Source organism: Odocoileus virginianus, chromosome 20 (assembly GCF_023699985.2).
Source record: "Odocoileus virginianus isolate 20LAN1187 ecotype Illinois chromosome 20, Ovbor_1.2, whole genome shotgun sequence".
Taxonomy (NCBI): domain Eukaryota; kingdom Metazoa; phylum Chordata; class Mammalia; order Artiodactyla; family Cervidae; genus Odocoileus; species Odocoileus virginianus.
Window position 1 is genome coordinate 11,810,321 of NC_069693.1, and position 21,694 is coordinate 11,832,014.

The 21,694-nt window shown below is 49.5% G+C and overlaps 2 protein-coding genes across 2 annotated transcripts; both read left to right on the top strand.

The window, feature by feature from the left end:
• The first annotated feature begins 372 nt into the window (after window positions 1-372).
• BLVRB (biliverdin reductase B) lies at window positions 373-15,446 on the top strand. The gene is made up of 5 exons (XM_070450858.1): window positions 373-546; window positions 9,236-9,400; window positions 9,537-9,626; window positions 10,886-11,014; window positions 15,181-15,446. Exons 1-5 carry the CDS (start codon window positions 468-470, stop codon window positions 15,336-15,338), a joined length of 621 nt encoding a protein of 206 aa, XP_070306959.1. The 5' UTR covers window positions 373-467; the 3' UTR covers window positions 15,339-15,446.
• A 2,641-nt stretch (window positions 15,447-18,087) lies between these two features.
• Window positions 18,088-21,458, top strand: SERTAD3 (SERTA domain containing 3). The gene is made up of 2 exons (XM_020869943.2): window positions 18,088-18,228; window positions 20,203-21,458. Exon 2 carries the CDS (start codon window positions 20,209-20,211, stop codon window positions 20,803-20,805), a length of 597 nt encoding a protein of 198 aa, XP_020725602.1. The 5' UTR covers window positions 18,088-18,228; window positions 20,203-20,208; the 3' UTR covers window positions 20,806-21,458.
• Window positions 21,459-21,694: the final 236 nt, after the last annotated feature.

Genomic DNA, 21,694 nt, shown 5'->3' on the forward strand with positions numbered 1-21,694 from the left:
TCCTGCCTCACTTTCTCCCCTTGTCGCCTTGGGAAGGCCGTGGGGTGTTATGTGAGCCCCAGATCAGACTCGCGGCCGTGAGAAAGGAGGCGTGAACGAGGAGAACTGTGGGCGAGGCCAGCGCTCGCCCCGCCCCACCCCGGGAGGCTAGAGAGCGGAGGCGGTGCTCTGCGTCCACCTTCGCGGACAGCCGGATACGCCTTCCGGGCTAAGTGGCGGGCGGACGGGGCGGTGCTGGGCCTCGGGAGAGCGGTCTCCAGCTCCGCCCTCTCTGTCCTCAGCGGGAGGCGTGGCCTTTGGCCCCTCCCCTCGACCGCACTGTGGGGCTGGAGGCGGGCTGAGGGTTGGTCCTCTAGGCGGCCCCGCCCCGTCCCTCCCTCCAGGAAAGGACGCGAGGGGAACCAGCAGCCAGTCGGTTCCCGCGTGTCCTGCGACTCCGCGGCCTCGCGCCCCCACGATCCCGCAGCATGGTCGTCAAGAAGATTGCCCTTTTCGGCGCCACCGGCAACACCGGGCTCACCACGCTGGCGCAGGCGGTGCAAGCAGGCATGAGCTGGGACGGGCAGGGAATGTCGCGGGGTGCACAGCTGAACTTTAGGCATCGTGGGACTGGGCCCAGGGAGGTTGGAGCCATCGTGCCTTGGTGTGCGAGGACCTAGAGGGCAAAGCTGGTGGCCACGGGGGCAGAAATGGGGGACGCTATGATGTCCAGTTTTCTCTTGAGTCTCAAGGGAAACGAAATGGCCCTGGGAGGCTGGGGGACTGTTTTACAGTGACAGGTTTACATCCATTGCTCTTATAAAAGACAGTTTGGTGTGCTGGTGGTAGTGGTGGTGGTGATGGTGGTGAGTGGTTGCGCACCCAGCAAGGGCGTCGCTAAGCCAGGCATGAGGCATCTTCCCTGCACTGTCCTCTCGCCATATGTGTCGAATCCTCATAGCACTCAAGTGAGGTGGGAACTAGTATCACCTCACCTGACAAATGAGAGAAAACCGAGTCTCCCTGAGTGACTTGCCCAGTGTCACATAACTGGAAAGGGGCAGTGCTGGAATTTGTTACCTGACACTTGCTCTTAACCGCTGAGAGCCCTCCAGCACTTGGTTTGAGTACCAAGGATTTCAAAATTGAAAAACTGAGGAGTAGGTTGTTATGAGTACCTAATGGAAAGAAGATCATGGAGACAAGGGTGAAGACTTGGGGAAACGGGCCCCAGGAAAGTCAATGAGGGCTGAAAATTTAGAGTTGCCTCCCAGGAAAGGGGATAAGTATCATGCAGCAGGACCCAGCCCCCACAATCCCAACTTCACCAACCCCCAGCAGAGTCTGGCCTGTCCAGATATACAGCCCCACCCTTGCTGGCCTGAGTGACTCTGAAGATACTGACTATCTGGGTGCCCCCAAAGGGTGGAGGCCTCCAGGATCCCACTCTCAGCTGCCTCCTAGCCCCACTTTCCCTGGGAGGGATTGTGACTCAAAAGTTCCCCATTAGCCACACTTCTCTCCACCTCCTCAGGGAAAACCTAGTGAGGATGTTGACTTGTGGGAACAGGAGAAACAAATTTGCTGATAAACATTTCTCAGGGAGGAAGTAAGAGGGAGAATTTGAGAGATGCTGAGTCACTGTGAGTTTTGGATTCCCAGATTACTACTACCTTTCTCTTTATCTTGGATTCTGTAAAATTTCACTTAGCCTCCCTGCTGGTTACCACTGGGACTGCACCTGGAAGTATGGGCTGTACCTGAGGCCTAGGGGAGCCCTTGCCTTCTTACAGTGGCTCTGAGAGGTCTCTTCAGAGCCACAGTGAGCCTGAGCCTCCCTGTCCCCATCAGAAAAAGGAAGGGCTTGAATGAACTAGGCTTTTACTGACCTCAGTGGTTCCATAGGACTGAGTCCTGAAGGCACAGACTCTGGTGTCCATGTAGTGTGCGGTGCTTAGTCGCTCAGTAGTGTCTGACGCTTTGCGACCCCATGGACTGTAGTCCGTCGGGGTCCTCTGACCATAGGATTTCCCAGACGAGAATACTGGAGTGGGTTGCTATTTCCTTCTCCAGGGATCTTCCCTACCCAGGGATTGAACCCGCATCTCCTGAATTAGCAGGCAGATTCTTTATCCCTGAGCCACCTGGGAAGCCCAACCAGCATATAGCTGGTGCTCAGTAGACACTCCTTGGCTGAGTGAATATAGATTATAGCTGTGTGATCCTGGCCCAGTTACCTAAACTTGCCTTACTTTCCCCAGCCTCAAAATGGGCATATGATACAACCTACTTTGTGAGGTTTTTGGAATCTGAGGGCTGTTTTCAAACTGCGGATCATAGAGAGTTCTGAAATATATTTAATGGATCATAACAGTGTCGGAATGGTTCACATGTTAAATACTGGTTTTATGAAACCATTGTCTCAGTTATACATGTACAAGTTTGTGTATACGGGGTTAGTGAAATCTACTTTGAATGGAGGGCTGAGATCAAAAAAGCTTAAAAAGGGGCATGATTTCTACAACTTACTCTCACATAGTTAGGAAAAAACTTTATACATATACATATAATTATACATGTTACATGTATGTGTTGTGTATACATGCAGAGAGAAAGATAAAGCAAATATGAGAATCTAGATCTTGCAGCTTTCCTATAGGTCTGAATTTATTTCAAAATAAAATGTAATGGAAAAAGATAAAGAGATTTGTTTTAAATAAAAAAGGAAGAAAGAAAAAAAATTTTTTTAAGTTTGGAAATAACCTTACAAATGCTTGTGTTCTTTGTAAAGGGCAAAATCTGTAAATTCTAAAACTATAGTTTGACATAGTAGCTATTAGCCACTTGTGGCTATTTAAATTTAAATGTGAGTTGTGTTAAAAAAAATTTTTTTTAAGTCACTCTTCAGTGGAAGGAGCTTAGCAGAGCCCTTGGCACATACGAAGCTTTTTTTTTTTTTTTTTGGCTGGGCCTTGCAGCTTGTGGGATCTTAGTTCCCCAACCAGGGGTTGAATCTGTGCCTTCAGCAGTGAGAGCATGCAGTCCGAACCACTGGACCGCCAGGGAATTCTCTAGGAGGCTCTCAGTAAATGTCTCTAATCACCAGTAAGGCTTCCCAGGTGGGTCTAGTGATAAAGAACCCACTTGCCAATGCAGGAAACATAAGAGACACCCGGTCGATCCCTGGGTTGGGAAGATCCACTGGAGGGAGGGCATGGCAACCCACTTCAGTATTCTTGCCTAGAGAATCCGTGGACAGAGGAGCCTGGCAGAGTACCATCTATAGGGTCACAGAGAGTTGGATACGACTGAAGCGACTTGGCACCAGCGCAATTACCAATAATGTCCCACTGATGGGCACTCTCGTGCTGAGCCTGTGTCAGAGCTCTCATGTTGGTGAGAACATTTCTTCTCCAAAATGCCCACAGTTTACTAATACGGTGGTAGTTAACCAGTGACTACATTGACACCCTGAAAGCCCCCATTGCTCCCCAATGTGTCTGAGACCAGCATTCCATATGAAAAGAATGGGCATGCTAGAGGCTATCATCTTCATTTTAGTTTGGTTTTTTTTTTTTAGTTTTTTAAAAATTATTTATTTATTTTTGACTGCACTGGGTCTTCATCGCTGCTTTCTCTAATTGCGGCCAGCAGGGGCTACTCTCTAGTTTCAGGGCATGCGCTTCTCATTGAGGTAGCTTCTCTTGTGGAGCACAGGCTCTAGGGCCCTCCAGCTTCAGTAGCTGCGACACTTGGGCTCAGTTGTTGGGGCTCCAACAACCCGGTTGGCTGAACCGGGTCTTAATTGCAACAGGCAGGATCTTGTGGTACAGCGTGTGGGATTTAATTCCCTGAACAGGGATCAAACCTGGGCCCCTTGCCCTGGAAGTATGGAGTCTTAGCTACTGGACCCCCAGGGAAGTCGTAGGGCACTTTGATATAACTGTGGAAAGCTCTATCTGGCTACCATGTGCAGTGTGGGTTGGAGGGGTTGAGACAGGCCAGGAGCCCAGGCAGGACTAGACCAGGGCAGAAAATACAATTGTGAGATGATGGAAAGGCCTGGTCACAGCCAACACTCATAGAGCCTTTTTTTCTGTGCCAGACACTCCTCTAAGCTTTTCATTTGTTTTCATTTTGCATCTTTTCAATAGCTACTTTAAGTTATCATTCACATACCATACCATTCACCCATTTAAAGAATGTAATTCAATGGGTTTTAGTATATTCACAGACTCATGCAAACATCATCACAATCAATTTAGAACATTTCATCACTGCAAAAAGAAACCCCTAGAAGTCACTCCCCATTTTCCTGCTCAACCACTTCCCCAGCCCTAAGCAATCATTCATCTACTTTTTGTTTATATGGATTTGCCTGTTCCAGACCTTTCTTATAAATGGAAACATACATCATGTGACTCTTTATGACTGACTTCTTTCACTTAGCAAAAAGAATTTTTTCAAAGTTCATCTATATTGTAGCATATGTGTCATTTCTTTTTATTGTTGAATACCATTGCGTTGGGCTTCTCTGGTAGCTTAGATGGTAAAGAATCTGCCTGCAATGCAGGAGACCCCGGTTCGATTCCTGGGTTGGGAAGATCTCCTGGAGAAGGGATAGGCCACCCACACCAGTGTTCATGGACTTCCTTGGTGGCTCAGATGGTAAAGAATTTGCCTGCAATGCAGGAGATCTGGGCTCGATCCCTGGGAAGATCCTCTGGAGGAGGGCATGCATGGAAACCCACTCAAGTTTTCTTGCCTGGAGAATCCCCATGGACAAAAGATCCTGGTGGGCCATGGGGTTGCAAAGAGTTGGACTCGACTAAGCGACTAAGCACAGAACACCACCATTACATTATTTGCCTACACCACTTTTCTTTCTTTCTTTTTTACTTTTTGGCTGTGCTGTGTAGCATATGGGATCCTAGTTCCCTGACCAGGGATCAAACCTGCACCCTCTGTGCTGGAAGTGTGAAGTCTTAACCACTGGACTGCCAAGAAGTCCCTATACCACTTAAAAAAAATTTTTTTTATTTATTTATTTGGCTGTGCTGGGTCTTAGCTGAGGCATGTGGGATCTAATTCCCTGACTAGAATCAAAGCCAGGCCCCTTGCACTGGGATCGCAGAGTCTTAGCCACTGGAGCAGCAGAGAGGTTCCTCCCTATACCACTTTTATTTATCCATTCCGTTGATGGGAACTTGGGTTGTTTCCACTTTGGGGCTATGATGACTAATGCCTCTATAAACATTCATGTACAGGTTTTGTGTGAACATATGTTTTCATTTCTCTTGGCATATACCTAGGAGTCGAATTGCTGGGTCGTTGGGGTAACGATGGCTTCCCAGGTGGTGTACTAGTAAACAATCCGTCTGCCAGTGCATGAGACACGCAGGGGATGTGGGTTCTGTCCCTGGGTTGGGAAGATCCCTTGGGAAAGGGAATGGCAACCTACTTCACTATTCTTACTTGGAAAACCCCATGGACAGAGGAGCCTGGTGGGCTACAGCCCATGGGGTCACAAAGAGTTGGACACAACTGATCACAGGGGTAACAATACGTTTAACCTGAGGAACTGCCAGATTGTCTTCCAAAGCAACTGCATCATTCAACATCATCAGCAGTGTATGAAGGTTTCAATTTCCCTACAGGCACGCCGACAGTCATTGTGTGTTTTTGATTATAGTCCTCCTGGTGGGTATGAAATAGTATCTCACTATGGTTTTGATTTGTATGATATTGAGTATCTTTTCATACGTTTATTGGCCATTTGTCTATCTTCTTTGGAGAAATGTCTATTCAGATCTTTTGCTCAGTTTTTAATATTCATCTTTTACTATCAAGTTGTAAGAGTTCTTTATGTATTCTAAATACAAGTCTCTCATCAGATATATGATTTGCAAAAGTTTTCTCCCATTCTGTGGGTTGTCTTTTCACTTTCTTGATAGTGTCCTTGGAAGCTTTTTTTTTTCCATTTCATTTTTCATTTTTTCACCAGTTTTTATTTTTCATTTTGATGATGTCCAGTGAATCTGTTTTCCCTTTTGTCACTTGTGGTTTTCGTGTCACTGCTAGGAAACCACTGCCTAATCAAATGGCACAGAGATTTATGCTTGTGTTTCCTTCTAGGAAAAGGAAAAGGAAATGGCAACCCACTCCAGTACTCTTGCCTACAAAATTCCATGGATAGAGGAGCCTGATGGGCTACAGTCCATGGGGTCGCAAAGAGTCCGACATGACTGAGCAACTTCACTTTCCTTCTAGGATTTTTATAGTTTTCAGTTCAGTTCAGTCACTCAGTCGTGTCCGACTCTTTGCGACCCCATGGACTGCAGTTTTAGCTCCTACCTTTAGATCTTTAATTTTGAGCTAATTTTCATATATGATGTGAGGTAGGGATCCAACTTTTTTCTTTTACATATGGATATCCAGTTGTCCCCGCACCATTTGTTGAAAAGACTCTTCATTTCCCATTGAATTAATTGTCTTGGCACCCTTGTCAAAAATCAACCAACCACTTTAAACTTTTAGGAATACTATTTAAACCTACATCAACCCTATAAGGCAGAGACTATTATTGGTGTCATTTTACAAATGAAAGCTCTAAGGCTGGACAGGTTAAGTGGCCTGCCCATTGTCATGCAGCTAGCTAGTGGTAGGGACAGATAGAATTCAAAATCCGGGTTGCTTTGACAATTAGGTAAGCTAATAAATATAAAGTACTTGGCACCTGGCATATAGTGAGTGCTCTATAAATATTATGTATCTTTATTTTTAAATTTTGTTTATTTTTGACTGCACTGGATCTCCGTTGCTGCAATGACTTTTTTTTCCCCTCTCGTTGTGGCAAGAGGGCGCTACTCTCTAGTTGCTGTGAGTGGGCTTCTCATTGAGGCGGCTTCTCTTGTCGCAGAGCACCAGCTCCAGAGCGTGCAGGCTTCAGTCATTGCGGCGCCGGGGCTCAGCAGTCGTGGCTCCCTAGCTCTAGAGCACAGGCTCAGTAGTTGTGGCACATGGACTTGCTTGCTTCAGAGCATGTGGGATCTTCCCAGATCAGGGAAACCCATGTCTCCTGCATTGGCAGGCGGATTCTTTACCACTGAGCCACCAGGAAAGCCACTAATTATCACTATTATCATCGTTGCCCCAGAGTATACAGATTTTTAATTATTTGTTTTTTAAATATATGATGACAAGTATCAAGGAAACTGGGACAATTTTGTGGTTTTGCTTTTCCTTTATCATTTTCAGAACAATAGATTAATCCTCTGATAGCTACCAGTGATGACCAATGAACTTTCTTAGTTATCATTATGAATTCACATATTTTTATATATTTGATGTGCTTCCATTCTTTGCCATCTGTATTCTTTGGGACAAATCAAATTGCCCCTGATTGGTCCTGAGAACCCCTTCAAGTGGCTTCTGTGTCCTCTTGACCTCACTTCACCATTCTTTAAACCTCACATAGCTGGTGGTACAAGATGTTCCAGGCTCGTCTTGTCTTCTCCCTGCCCGGGCCCAGCAAGCAGCCATTTCTTCAAGGAGCTCTGGTTCATTTTTCACGAGAATGCTATTTAGAGGCTGTGTTAATCAGCTCAGGCTGCTATAACAAAAATACCAGAGACCAAGTGGCTTAATCAACACTCATTTCTCAGAGTTCCAGAGACTGGGAAGGTCAAGATCAAGGTACCAACTGGTCTGGTTTCTAGTGAGGGCCTGCTTCCTGGCTTGCAGATGGCTGCCTTCATGCTGTGTCCTCACACTGTAGAGAGAGAGTACCTTGGTCTTCCTCTTCTTGCGTGCAAGCATGCTAAGTTGCTTCAGTCATCTCTGACTCTGTGCGACCCCATGGACTGCAGCTTGCCAGGCTCCTCTGTCCATGGGATTCTCCAGGCGAGAATACTGGAGGCGGTTGCCATGCCCTCCTCCAGGAGATCTTCCTGACTCAGGGATGGAATCTGTCGCTCCTGCATTGCAGGCAGATTCTTTACCACCGAGCCACCACGGAAGCCCCTTCCTCTTCTTAGGACACTAATCTCATTATGGGGACCCTACTCTCTATCTACCTTGATGACCTCATCTAAACCTAATTACCTCCCAAAGGCTGCATCTCCAAACACCATTCCACTGGGAGTTAGGGTTTCAGCATATGACACAAGCATTCAGCCCATGACAGAGACTACAACTACTGTTTGTTTTCAGTATGCATAAACATTAATATATTTTGCCATTGTCTAAAGCAAATAAAGAAATATGTTGCTGGTAAACTTGATTTTTTAAAAAACGTATTTATTTATTTGATTGTACCAGGTCTTAGTTGGGGCATGTGAACTCTTAGCTGCCTCATGTGGGATCTAGTTCCTTGACCAGGAACTGAACCCAGGTGCCTGCAGTGGGAGCACAGAGTCTTAGCCACTGGACCACTAGGCAAGTTCCTGTTGGTTATAAACTTTAAAAAAGGAGTATTTGTTTGTGTGATGGTGGGGCCAAGGAACACGGAGTTATCCAAAATTCCTTTGGGAGGTCACATGCCAAAACAATATTCAAAATAAATGACCACTAAGACAGGACTCAGGGCTTCTCAGATGGCACTAGTTGTAAAGAACTTACCTGCCAATGCAGGAGATTTAAGAGATGCGGGTTCGATCCCTAGGTCGGGAAGATCCCCTGGAGGAGGGCATGGCAACCCACTCCAGTATTATTGCCTGAAGAACCCCATGGACAGAGGAGCCTGGTGGGCTACAGTCCATGGGGTCACAAAGAGTCGGACACGACTTAACGACTTAGCACGCACACGTGCATGCAAGACAGGACCCAGCCCTTCAGAAGTAAGGCCCGGAGGACCAAACCCAATGATGAACATACTTGGAGGTACCTCAGCTTCCTCCAGGACCATGGACGGGTTAGGGTTAGGGTTAGGGAGACATAGACCAGTGTCATGATGAGCATTAACCCTTTAGTTGTTGGGGGGAGAAGGGAGTGGAGAAGTCAAGGAGATGAGAGGCAGAAAAAGGCATCAGGGCAGATTATTTATGAACTGGCAGGGAGGTATCACCCTATTTTAACAATCAACTGTATGTATATCAACTGTGAGTATGCCAGCAAAAATGTTTGAAGATCATGGTCTCAGAACAGGGGACTTGGGGGATGGATTTGGGGGTTCATGGCACCCTCCAGGACCAGCCCCTGGAGCCTAGGAGTGCCAGCCTGCAAGCCAACTGACCTGCCTCTCTGCCCTTCTTTTCAGGCTATGAGGTGACGGTGCTGGTGCGGGACCCCTCCAGGCTGCCCTCAGAAGGGCCCCAGCCAGCCCACGTGGTGGTGGGTGACGTCCGACAGCCAGCTGATGTGGACAAGACTGTGGCTGGGCAGGATGCTGTCGTCGTGCTGCTGGGCACTCGCAATGACCTCAGTACTGAGCCCCCGCTCTGCCCGCGGCCCACCCCTGCACCTCGGCCCCCAGCGCCGCCCCCGCCCCCAGCCCCTCCCCTGCCACCCCTGCCACCGCCGCCCCCCACCAGTGACAGCCACTCTCTGTCTCCTCTAAGGTCCTACCACAATGATGTCCGAGGGTGCCCAGAACATTGTGGCGGCCATGAAGGCCCATGGCGTGGACAAGGTCGTGGCCTGCACCTCGGGTGGGTGGCAGGATTGTAGGGGTTGGGGCTGAGGAGTGGGAGCTGGGTACTGCACAGGCAGCCCCGGGGTTTCTACAAGGTGGCATTGGAGCTACTGCAAGTTGCTGTGCATTTATTGAGCACCAATTCTGCATCTGAACCTTGCTGAATGGTACCTGGGCCCTGCACTCATGGGTCTCATGAATAGAAGGGAAGTGGTAACAGTGTGATCATCAAACTGCAACAGGACAGAATAGTCAGGGCCAGGATGGGGGGCGGGGCACAGGCAGAGGGGTCAAGGCCAGGACCTGGGGGGAGCATGGGGAAAGGGATCAGAGCTGGGATGGGGGAAGCCTAGAGGACGCTGGGGGTTCAGAGGAGGTGTCTGACCAGCCTAAGAAGGGGTCAGGGAGAGCATGGAAGAGGAAGTGACAGAGCCTTGGATACATGGGCCAGGTCTTTACTCTCAAAGAGCTCCCAATTTACGAAGAGATGCCCTTCCTGAATAATCTGAAAAGAATGCTGCAGGGTGTGTAACAGGAGCAGTTAATGCTAGCAGTGTTTGTTGAGCACTTACTCTGTGCTTGGCACCATCTGAGCACCTTACAGACAAATGCCACTTAATCCTCTCAGAATTCCTTTGATAGTGCTTCCATTCATGGCGGCACATCGTAGGTGCTCAGTGAATTGCAGCTGTTCTTACCGCCTCCCGTCTATAGTCAAGGAAGTGGAGGCCCAGAGAGGCCCATCATCTTACCCGAGATCACACAGCCTGTAGCTGGCAGAGCTGGGGTGTGGAGCCAGGCTGTCTGTCTCTATCGCCCACACTCCTCACCTCTATCGCATCATACCTGTTGTCTCCCAGGGAAGGGAGACGGCAGGAGGCGGGAGTGAGGAGAGGAAGGGACTGTGAGGCAGGGCATGGCTGCAAAAGAGCGAGTGAAGGGGAGAGTGTTGGGCGGTGAGGCCAGGGGGCTGATGCTATCAGATCAAGTGGGGCCCTGGGGCCCTGATGGGGCCTCTGCTCTCTCTCTGAGTGAGGTGGGGTCGGGGTAGGGTCCCAGATGTGCAGGGGTAGGGTCAGGAGAACAGGGAGGAGGCTCTGCCATGGTCTAGGCAGGAGGTAACAGCGGACAGGAGCAGGTGGGGTGAGAAGCCTGTAACAACTGAAGGGCAGTAATGAGTTCCTGCAGGGAGATGTTCTGGCAGGAGACCTGCAGGGTATGGGCCTGGCTAGGCTGTCCTCAAGTCTTGTCTGATCTTGCCCTGTGTCCCCGCAGCCTTCCTACTGTGGGACCCTTCCAAGGTGCCCCCAAGACTGCAGGATGTGACTGATGACCATGTCCGGATGCACAAGGTACTGCAGCAGTCGGGCCTGAAGTACGTGGCCGTGATGCCACCACATATAGGTGAGTGGACAGAGAGCCAACTGCAGGGTCAACACCAGCCTGCCCCCTCCAGTCCTCTGGGGACATTCGCTGGGCCTTCCCTGTTGTTCAGGCGCTCAGTTGTGACCCCATGTACTGCAGCACACCAGGCTTCCCTGTCCTTCAAACTCATTTGCTCAAGCTCATGTGATGTTATCCAACCATCTCATCCTCATCCCTTCTCCTCCAGCCTGCAATCTTTCCCAGCATCAGGGTCTTTTCCGTGAGTCGGCTCTTCACATCAGGTGGCCAAAGTATTGGAGCTTCAGCTTCAGCCTCAGTCCTTCTAGTGAATATTCAGGGCTGATTTCCTTTAGAATTGACTAGTTTGATCTCCTTGCAGTCCAAGAGACTCTCAAGAGTCTTCTCCAACACCAGAGTTCAAAAGCATCAATCAATTCTTTGGCGCTCAGCCTTCTTTAAGGTCCAACTCTCACATCTGTACATGACTACTGATAAAACCATAGATTTGACTATACAGCTTTGTAGACAAACTGATGTCTCTGCTTTTTAATACGCTGTCTAGGTTTGTTGAAATTGCAATCTCTCAGGACTTCTTCCACTGTACTCTCTTTATTAGAAGGAAGTTATACTGAGGCTGCCCCACATTCAAGAGACGGGAAGTTATGCTTCACATCCATTCTTTCTTCTTAAAACCCATGTATTAATTTGGCTCTGCTGCACGTCTTGTGGGATCTTAGTTACTCTGAAAGTGAAAGAAATTATTAATGCTCAGTCATGTCCGACTCTGTGACCCCATGGACTGTAGCCTGCCAGGCTCTCCTGTCTGTGGAATTCTCCAGGCAGGAATGCTGGAGTGGGTTGTCATTCCCTTCTCCAGGGGGTCTTCCTGATCCAGGGATCAAAACCAGGTCTCCTGCATTGCAGGCAGATTCTTTACTGTTTGAGCCTCTACCAGATATCAAACCTCTGCCCTCTGCAGTGGAAGTGCGAAGTAGTCACCCTGGACCACCAGGGAATTCCCTTGTTTTTTAATCTTATTTAGTGTGTGTCTCCCTCACTAGAATTGTGAAGTATGAAGCTTTGTTTGAAGGCACGGATTTTGTCTTGTTTTGATTACTGCTGTGCTCCTAGGGCCTAGAAAGGGCTTGGCACACACATTGTAAAACAATGTGCATGCTCAGTCGCTCAGTCCTGTCCTACTCTTGGCTCAGTCCTGTCCTACTCTTGGCTCAGACCCCATGGACTGTAGCCCGCCAGTCTCCTCTGTCCATGAGATTCTCCAGTCAAGAATACTGGAGTGGGTTGCCATGCTCTCCTCCAGGGGATCTTTCCAACCCAGGGGTTGAACCCACATCTCCTGCGTTTCTGGCATTGCAGGCGGATTCTTTTCCGCTGAGCCATTGGTTTGTAATAAGTGCTCAGTAAATATCTGTCAAATGAACTAATACCAGGGAAGATGCCTTGCCTCCAGGTGGTGCTGTGAAGGGAACCACACCCTCTTTACCCCTCCCTGGTCTGTTATTCACATTGAGAGACCCGAAGTCAGAGGGAGAGATTTGTTCACTTACAAATGTCTCTTGCAAAGGAGGTGTGCACCTGGCCACCATTACAAGTACCAATGGGAATTCTCGGGGAGTTCAGTGGTTAGGACTCCAAGCTTTCACTGGCTTTGACTACCCAGGGCCCAGAGTTTGATCCCTGGTTGGGAAACAGAGATCCCACAAGCTGCGTGATGAGGCCAAAAAAATAAAACAAGTATCACTGACATAGTCTCTGATCTCACAAGGCTTACATTTCTAGTGGGAGAGACAAAAGAAAGATGTGAAAGAGCAAGTTAATAGTCGCTCAGTCATGTCCAAGTCTTTGGAACCCATGGACTGTAGCCCACCAGGCTTCTCTGTCCATTGAATTCTCCAGGCAAGAATACTGGAGTGGGTAGCCCTTCCCTTCTTCAGGGGATCTTCTCAACCCCAGGACTGAACCCAGGTCTCCTGCATTGCAAGCAGATTCTTTACCATCTGAGCCACCAGGGAAGCCCAAACGATAGATGGGTGGTGCTATGCTGAATGAAGAAACATACGTTAATAGTTCAGGAAGAGAGTGATGGGGTGCTGCTTAGAGCAGAGGCTTTCTAAGGACACGGCTTCGTGCCCTGAGGGAGGGAACCAGGTGAGTGTCTGGGGGAAGGGAGGACATTCTGGGATGAGGGAACAGCAGTGCCCAGGCCTGAGTCGGGAGCTGTTATCTCCTTCCTCTGTGCCTGCCTGCTGGAGGAGCAGTTCTGTGCCCTGTGCCTTCTGCCTGGAGGAGGAGGTGGCTTGTATACCACCCTCCAGAGGTTCAGGTAAGCTTCGATGCTGAGGTTCAGTTCAGGGACCCTGTTGGGATGAGAATCCTGAGCTGTGAATCAGCGGTGAGGCTGCATGGTGGAGAAGCCAAGGAAAGCTCCAGCCCCAGCGCTGTGTAGACTTCAGGCCTGTGACCTCTGAGCCTCAGTTTCCTCATCTCGAAACAGGGCTCGTATTACTTCTTGACCTCCCAGGTTTAAAGTGAATATTCAGAGAGATTAAGCCTAAAAATTATTTAACATGAAGTTGTGGGGATTTTTTTTAGTTCTTTTTTTGTGTGAGTATGAAAACTTTGAAACCTCCAGAAAAGTTAAAAAAATTCAAGGTTTAAGAATTACCTATAAACCCTTCATCTGGGTTCACTTGTTAACATTTTGGCTTGTTTCTTTTCCCCATCTATCTATTTATCATTTATGCGTGCAGCTAATGTGTATGTGTATTTGTGTGAATACATGTGTAGGGGCTTCCCAGGTGGCGCCAGTCATAAAGAATCCACCTGCCAATGCAGGCAGATGTAGAGACATGAGTTTGACCGCTGGGTTGGGAAGATTCCCCTGAAAGAGGGTATGGCAACACACTCCAGCATTCTTGCCTGGAGAATCCCATGGGCAGAGGAGTCTGGGCTACAATCCATGGGGCTGCAAAGAATTGGACACGACTTAAACGACTTAGCACACAATGTACATGTGTGATTATGTGAATATATATGTAGTGTATATACATACATTTTTAAAAATGTGTGTGTCTACTTTGGCACACTCTACTCCTAGAACCTCTTGGTAGGCATCTTCCAAGAAGAAGTATTTGGAAACAAACCCCAGTATGGTTATTGCACTAAGGGAATTGACATTTACTCTATCACATCATTTAGTATCCACTCCGTACTCAGACATACCCAACTGCCAAAAAATATCTCCCAACCTTCCCCTCCCCTCAGAATCAGGATCCAATCCAGGATCATGTGTTGTGTTTAGCTGGCATGTCACCTTCAATCTAGAACAATCCTCCATATCATTTTTTTATAATTATTTTTTAACATGAAACATAACGGGCAAGGTGTCTTTTCTTTTTACATATATATCCATTCTTTTATTTTTAAATTTATTTTTAATTGAAGGATAATTGCTTCACAATATTGGTTTGACTTCTGCCGTACATCAACATGAATTAGCCATAGGTGTGAATATGTCCCCTCCCTCTTGAATCCATTCTTTTTAATATTATTTTCTATTATGGCTTATCCCAGGACATTGAATATAGTTCCCTGTGCTAAATAGTAGGATTTTGTTGTCCCAGATATCTTTTAAAATATTCCACATTCTGGATTTCTGTCATTACAGAAATTCCTGTCTTACAGGCTCAGATTAAATATTTTTGCCAGGAATGCCACATGGGTGACAGTGCATGTTTCTTTCCTCTTTTTCTTTTTTTTTCCAATTTATTTATTTGGTTGCTCTGGGTTTTCCTTTCTGTGACCTGGCTTTCTCTAGTTGCAGCAAGCGGGAGGTACTCTTCAGTGCTTCTGCTTCTCATTGCAGTGGCTTCTATTGTTGTGGAGCATGGGCTCTAGGCTTTTGGGCTCTGTAGTTGTTCCCACAGGCTTAGTAGCTCTGAGATGTGTGGGATCTTCCTGGACCAGGGATTGAACCCGAGTCCCCTGCATTGACAAGCAGATTCTGAACCACCGGACAACCAGAGAAACCCAGCTCTTATACCATCTTCTACCATCTGGACTAGGCACTCTGTAGACACCCTGGGATATCACTGGCATGATCACAAGTTGGGGGAGAGGAAAGGTCATCTGCTTTAACCGGCCCCTCTGTCTTTACCTTGCAGGAGACCACCCGTTGACTGGGGCCTACACAGTGACCCTGGATGGACGAGGGCCCTCGAGGGTCATCTCCAAACACGACCTGGGTCACTTCATGCTGCGCTGCCTCACCACCGATGAGTACGATGGGCACAGCACCTACCCCTCCCATGTGTATGAATAGGGCTCTGGCCCTGTCCGGGAGGACAGCATCCCGTGAAACAGAGAAAAAGGAAGGGGGCAATAAATCTAGAGCCAAGAGCTTCAAATTACTCTAGAGGATCCACATCTATCTGAGTGTCCCAGTGTCTCTGTCTGCCTCTGTGAGACTTTTCTGGGTATTCATTCATTCACTTCCTCTCTTGGTTCTGTGCCAGGGACCCAGGGGTGACTGTGTGGACCTAGCAGTGACACTGCCCTCATAGATCTCACAGTCCAGGGGGGAAGACAGTCCTGCCCCTGCCAGTGACAACACAGTGGCCAGAACTCTGATGGAGGAAGCACAGAGGGCTGAGGGACCCAGCTTGAGGTGCAGACAGGGTTCTGTGGAAGAGCAGATGTCCCACCTGAAACCTGATTTAGTGAGAATGAGCCGGGAGAGGGTTCTAAGACATTATGACATTCTAGGCAGAAGATACCACTTGAGCCAGGTGACTGGCACCTTTGAAGAACTCAAATCTATCCCCTACAGTTAATAACACTTTGCTTGGAGGAGAGGGCTTCCCTGGTGGCTCAGACGATAAAAAATTCACCTGCAATGCAGGTTCCATCCCTGGGTTGGGAAGATCCCCTGGAGAAGGGAAACCCGCTCCGATATTGCCTGGAGAATCCCATGGACAGAGGAGCCTGGTGAGCTACAGTCCATGGGGTTGCAAAGAATTGGACACCACTGAGTGACAGACACTTTCACTTTCGCTTGGAGGAGAAGAGCAATCAGCCCCAAGAGAGCCTGTTCAAAGGACACGAAACTGTTCGGAATCATTGTAAAAAGTCTAAACTTCAGTCTAAGGTGTTGTGCAAGGAGTGGAGCAGGGGAGACACAGGGAGGGGGCACAGTCAGATTTGTATTTTATAAAGCTTCCCTTGGCAACTATGTGACGATGGATCAGAGGATGAAAGAGCAGAGGCTGGGAACCCAGGTGCCCAGAGGTAGAGAAGGGAGAGTGGGTGGGAGAGAGTCTTGAGTGGACAGTTCTCTGGTGAGGGGAAGGAGGCATCTAGGAAGAAGCCTGGGGCTATATCCTGGAGATGGGGTTCTAGTGTCACCCTGTGAAGGGAACCCTGGAGGGGCAAGTTTGGGAGGAGGAAGGGGAAGAATTGCCCCCCTTTCCTAAACATGTCCCTCTTTGGAATCTACTCTCCCCAGCCTTTGTTCCCCAGAGACACCTCTCCCAAGCCTGAGCAAGACATTCCTCTCTCCCTACCTCCAGCCTCTTCCCACCTAACTCCCAAATCTCTCTCCCGTCCATACCCCACCCTCAATCCATTCCAATCCTGCACTTCTGCAAACAGGTGAACAACTTGGTTAACAAATTCCAGCCGGTGAGAACTAGCCTGAGGAAACTTACACCTTCCTTCCCAGGGGTGGCCTGGAGAAAATTGCCTTCTTCCCTTGGTGAGAGCGTGTAGGGGTGGGACAAGGCTGGTTCAGGCTTTCCCGGCACTACCACTGTTATATTTCTGCCCTCTTATTTCTTTCAATCACATTGTTTGGGCATTTTACAAACTTTCACTGGGTACCTGCTTTGTGTCCAGCCTTGTGGGAGGTGATGCTGTGGCCCAAGCAGTGGGAGCCTGAGATAACCTTGGTATATGTCGTCAGAGGGTCCACAGTCTAGATAGTGACAGCCCAGGGCCAAGATGCAGTGGCAGGGGCAGAAGACTCGGAGCCGGGATGGGGAAAACACAGGACACCATGGGAGCCCAGAAAGGGCCCCAACTCATCCTGGAGCTTCAAGGGGGGCTTCCGAGAGAAGGAATCCTTTGGAATGAGTTTCCAATGAGAATTTTGGGTTCTGGGGAATGAGGGTGTGTTTTCAGGATAGGGATGCAAGTTTAAAGATCCAGAGGCCTTTTCTTCCCCCTTCCAATTTTGAGTACTTGCTATGTATCTGGGATTGTTGTAGGCGCTGAGGATAGAGCAGGGAAGAAAACAGAATTTCTGTGTTCTTGGTGGTGGAGTGCACTTGAAGCCATTTTAGAAATACAGAAAGTCAAAGGGTGTGGCAGGATTTTAGCGAGCAAGCAGGAGATTGTATCTGGCCAGACCTGAAGAGCTTTGAGACAAAAATGAGATTGAACTTTGTCCCCATGACAGTGGGAAGCCATAAACCAGTCTCCAGCAGCAGACGTGCCACCCTGAGAGCGGAAAGACGGGGCATTAGGAAGACGCACGAGGAAGCACCAGAAGACAGGCCGGAGAAGTCCTTATAAGAAGAAGGCTTCGGTTAAAGTGTGAGGGGCAGGACAGGGGAGGCGAGCGGCGGGGCTGCGGTCGCCCTGGCAACATAGGTCGCGCCAAACTATTGGCTGATCTTCAATGCGTCATCCTCCCCGCTGCGTCCGCCCTCTGAATCCAATGGGCGCGGCCTCAGCGAGAGGTTCAGCCCCTCCCGCCCCGAAAGCGGGGTGGAGTGAAGAGTGCCAGCCAGTTCTTGCTTTGCAACGCGGTCCTGGCCTAGTATAAAAGGATCGCAGAGAGCAAAGATGACAATCTTGGAGTGAAGATAGTAACTAAGTTAAAGGAAAGAGCGTTGATGTGCCCTCCACTCTGTAGAGACGTGGCCCCGGCAGGCTAGTCGAAATCCTTTAATTGGTCCGCGAAGCAAGGGAGGGGAGGGCGGGTGGGGCGTCTCCTGGCGACAAGCGGGTGGCCCCGCCCAGCCAATCCGCGCCCCGCGGCCGGCAGGACTCCAGCCAATCGTGACTCGCGGCTCGGCTCCCGGGCGGAGCTGGGTGGGCCTGAGACCAGGGTGAGAGGCCCGGGGGAGGTGAACGGGGCCCCTACCCAACGCTGGAGGGTCGCTAAGCCGCGGGCGTTCCCGGAGGTGGTTGTTGCGAACCTGGCAGCTGAGGTGAGGTGTGGCTACCTAGCCTGGGATCTGCCTTGAGTTGAGGGAGGTGGAGGCGCTCCCTCGAGAGTTGTGGAGGCGGGGTATGAGCGAGAGTAGGGGGCGCAGATTCAGGGTGATAATAGGGGTTGGAGAGAGGGTTTAGGGACTGGGGTTTCGAGATCTTTGCACGGAAGACAGAGTTTTGGGGGTGGGGGGCAAAATCTTCAAGTGTAGGAAGTTTGAAGCTGGGACATAGGGTGTTTGGAGAAGCGAGAAAACTAGAGAAGGAAATTTGGGATAGGAAACTAAAAATTAGGACAGTTCGGGTCTCTGGGACAGGTTGAATTCGGGACTCTAGTGTTTAGGGAAAGGTGTGATGGGTTGGGCTGGGATCCTGGACATTTGGAGAAGCGAGAAAAGTAGGGGCAAGGACTCTGGATCTCCCAGACGCAGTGTAGGAGAGCGGGCTCTGGGGAGAGTTCCCTGACGGGTCTTGGAAGTCACAGTGGGAGACTGGAGGTGAAGTCGAAAAGACGGGAGAATAGAGGAACGTTGACGGGAGACGGTCTAGTAACTGAGATACTTAGTGTCCCGAACGGAGTGAATCGGAGCGCATTTATAAGTCTTTGAGCGTCGTGCTGGGGACCTGGGTCTCTGGGCCCGAGAGCAGCCTGAGCGAAGAATTCAGGACCTTCTGCGGTTCCTAAGGGCCGGGAGAAAGCAGTTTTAGAGCCAAAGTCTGGAGTGGGGGAGGGGTGTTCAGGGCGTGGAGCTCAGACCCGCAGCCCAGGAGGCAGCGGAGGGCGGGGCTTGGCAATCGCCAGGCAGCTGGACGTCCGGGTTCCCTTCCCCCACGTACCCTGGGCCCCTGCGCGCATGCCCCGGGGGGGTAGGCGGGGAAGGCTAGTCCCTGCCGCTTGCGGAGCCCTCCGGGGGTTGTAGTGCTTGCTCTACGTCAGTTCGTGTACCTGGTGGCTATTGGCCCACATTTCCCAGAAGCCCCTGGGCCAAATTGGGGCGTGTCTGAAGGCTGAAAGGGGAACCGTGAAGGGGGCGGGGCCTGTAGAGGGCCGAGATCTGGTTGGATGGGCTGGTGGGGGCGGGGCTTGGCGTGAGTCAGTTTTAGCAAGTTTTCCTGAGGCTCGCCCAGGGGGAACCTGAAGGCCTCAACAGAGGGAATGAGGGAGGCCCCGTACCTTGTCGTTGGGCGCGCTCCCAGTCAGTTAGGATGAGGGCATGGACAGAAATATCTTCCATGTGAAAGAAGTGTCTTCACAGGTGCCTTAAAGTGCGTGATGTCACATTACTTCCCAAGATCACACAACTGAGCAGTGTGAAAAAGCAGAATTCAAACCCAGGATTCTCTGCTTCAAGGCAATATCTTTGTGCTCAGCACCTGTCTTGTATCTGTCACACTTGAAGAAAAGAGTATTGTGGAAAGAACAGCTTTAAGATTTAGGGGGACTTGAGTTAGGATCCTCATCTTGCAGATGAGGAAATTTGAGTCTCAAGGAGTTAAACTCACTGAGGCAACATGGGCAAGTAAGTAGGATTCAAACCCAGCTGTATTTAAGTCCAGATTTTGGCGGGGTTTGTTTTTTTGTGTTTTTTTATCTGTTTATTTGGCTGCACTGGGTCTTGGTTGAAGCATGTGGATCTTCTGTCTTCCTTGCGGCTTGCAAACTTTTAGTTGTGGCATTGGGATGTAGTTGCCTGACCAGGGATCAAACCTGGGCCCCCTATATTGGGAATGTGAAGTCTTAGCCACTGGACCACCAGGGAAGTCCTGGGATCGAATTTTCTTTTTTTTGGGGGGGGATCTAATTTTCTTAATCACATACATTGACTCTTCTTAGCCTTGTGGGACTCATACCAACTTCATTTTTAGATGCAGAAACTGAAGTTTGGATCATTACAAATCAACAACAGTCATACTAGAGATTCGGGATTTGAATTAGCCCTGCTATGTCTTATTTGCCCCTCTTCTCTCCCTAGGGCATCATGGTAGGAGGCTTGAAGAGGAAGCACTCAGATCTGGAGGAAGAAGAAGAGGATGAGAAGTGGGATTGGAGTCCGGCAGGCCTGCGGAGCTACCAGCAAGCCCTGCTCCGCATCTCCCTAGACAAAGTCCAGCGAAGCCTGGGCCCCCGAGCACCCAGCCTTCGCAGGCACGTCCTCATCCACAACACCCTCCAGCAGCTCCAAGCAGCACTTTGCCTGACTCCTGCACCTGCCCTGCCCCCAGAGCCCCTCTTCCTGGGCGAGGAGGACTTCTCGCTGTCGGCAACCATTGGCTCTATTCTCCGGGAGCTGGAGACCTCCATGGATGAGACTGAGCCACCTCAGAATCCAGCAGCTCCCCCAAGCCCCCAGAATGAGGTGCTTCCCCAGCCCGATCCAGTCTTTTTAGAAGCTCTGAGCTCCCGGTACCTGGGGGATTCAGGCCTGGATGACTTCTTCCTGGACATCGACACATCCACAGTGGAAAAGGAGCCTGCAATGGCCCCACCAGAACCTCCTCACAACCTTTTCTGTGCCCCAGGGTCCTGGGAATGGAATGAACTAGATCACATCATGGAAATCATTCTGGGATCCTAAAACTTTGATGGCGGGCGGGGGAGGGCTCCTTCCTCATCCCAGCCTTGGTGGGCTGACTCCCTGGATGCAATTCTGTGTGTGTATGTGTGTTGATGGGGCCTCTGAGCAGCGGCCTCCTCTCCTCCCACTTCAGGGTTCCACAAATTGTCTTGCATGTGTGTGTGTCTGGTTATCGAAGCCTTCTGTGAAGGTGGGTCTTCCTGAATTAATTTATCTGTTCCAAATGCCTTAATGAGACTCTGTTTCCAGGAGTCTGATTTCCCACTTCCACATTTCTTCTGCCTTTCCCTCTAGTTCCGACTCCTCTTGTGTCCACTGGGGCCTCAGGGAAGATAAGCTGGGCCTGTCAAAGGATGACAGGGATGTACTACCTGGTTGCTATGGAAACCCAGCCTCTGCCTGGTGGCACCTCCAGGTAGTGGGAGAGGCTGGCCTCCTCCCCCAGGCTGAACCCCACCTCCTTCGCAGGACCCCAGTCCCAGCAGCCTCCTGATTCATGACCAGGCCGGACCACGTGCAATAGGGTGGAAACCAAACTGCTCCATGCCGCATTATTTAAAAGAAAAGCGGGTTTTGTGGTGTTTTTGTTTGTTTGTTTGTTTTGATTGTTTGTAATGATTTTTTTTTTTTAAATAAAAGTATTTTGGAAGGGGTGATGCCTAAAGCTTCTTCAGTAGGTCAGTGGGAGGGACCTCATATCCCTTAGGGGCATGTACCCCTTCCCAGTCAAAGTTGGGGCAGGTATATTATTGGATACAATATTTATTGAATGTTAAGACCACTAACATTGAATGCTAAGAGCGCTGTTCTACCTACTTTATTTGAATTAAGTCATCTCATCCTCATGATTATACTGAAATAGATACTGTTACCGCATTTTACATAAGAA